This window comes from Micropterus dolomieu, unplaced genomic scaffold, assembly GCF_021292245.1.
Source record: "Micropterus dolomieu isolate WLL.071019.BEF.003 ecotype Adirondacks unplaced genomic scaffold, ASM2129224v1 contig_14611, whole genome shotgun sequence".
Classification (NCBI taxonomy): Eukaryota; Metazoa; Chordata; class Actinopteri; order Centrarchiformes; family Centrarchidae; genus Micropterus; species Micropterus dolomieu.
Genome location: NW_025743597.1, coordinates 1 through 660, shown reverse-complemented (window position 1 = coordinate 660; position 660 = coordinate 1). Strand labels below are relative to the sequence as shown.

At 42.1% G+C, this 660-nt stretch overlaps 1 protein-coding gene across 4 annotated transcripts in view; it reads left to right on the top strand.

The window, feature by feature from the left end:
* LOC123966944 (zinc finger protein 678-like) overlaps positions 1-395 on the top strand; it is a 3365-nt gene extending 2970 nt beyond the window's left edge. For all 4 annotated transcript variants that reach the window (XM_046043017.1, XM_046043020.1, XM_046043021.1 and 1 more), the window contains one exon: positions 51-395. In XM_046043017.1, coding sequence (XP_045898973.1) covers positions 51-213 — 163 coding nt within the window. In that variant the 3' untranslated portion in view covers positions 214-395. The remainder of the gene's footprint in view (positions 1-50) is intronic.
* The last annotated feature ends 265 nt before the right edge of the window (positions 396-660 follow it).

The window sequence follows — 660 nt, the reverse complement described above, 5'->3', positions numbered from 1 at the left end:
GGACAGTCAAAGAATCATCGGAGAGTTCACACTGGAGAGAAACCGTACAGCTGTGACCAGTGTGGGAAGGTTTTCTCTACTTTAAGTAATCTAAAAAGTCACAAATATGTTCACATGGGGGAGAAACCGTACAGCTGTGACCAATGTGGGAAAACATTTACTCACAGTAAAACCCTGAAACGGCACCAATGCGGTCACGCTGCATCGCTGTAAACATTTTTCAGAGCCAAGCTAGCTCTTGCCTGCTGCCTCCTCCTCATGCTGTGTTATATTGTGAGCTTCTCTTTAAACTGAGAGATAGACAACAGTAACTTTATATTCTGAGCAGCATGTGCGTTAATGTGTTAACTGTTTCTACTGATGTTATTATGAATTCGTAAACAAGTGTCAATGAACTGAATTTTTGTACATTTTTAATACACTTCAGATCTCAAACCTGTAAAATAATATTTAAAACTCACCGTTCAGCTGCTGGCACTATTCCACTAGCACTGCGAGGAAGAAGTGCTTCCTTACCGTCCATTAATCTGCCAAGTGCTCATAATATCACTTGGTAAATAAAATGTAGGGACTTTAGGAGCCGTCAGCCCTTCCTCTCTGATCTCTCTGGGACGTCCCAGATGACCACTCTCTCTCTGGGGAAGTCGGATATGAAACTCA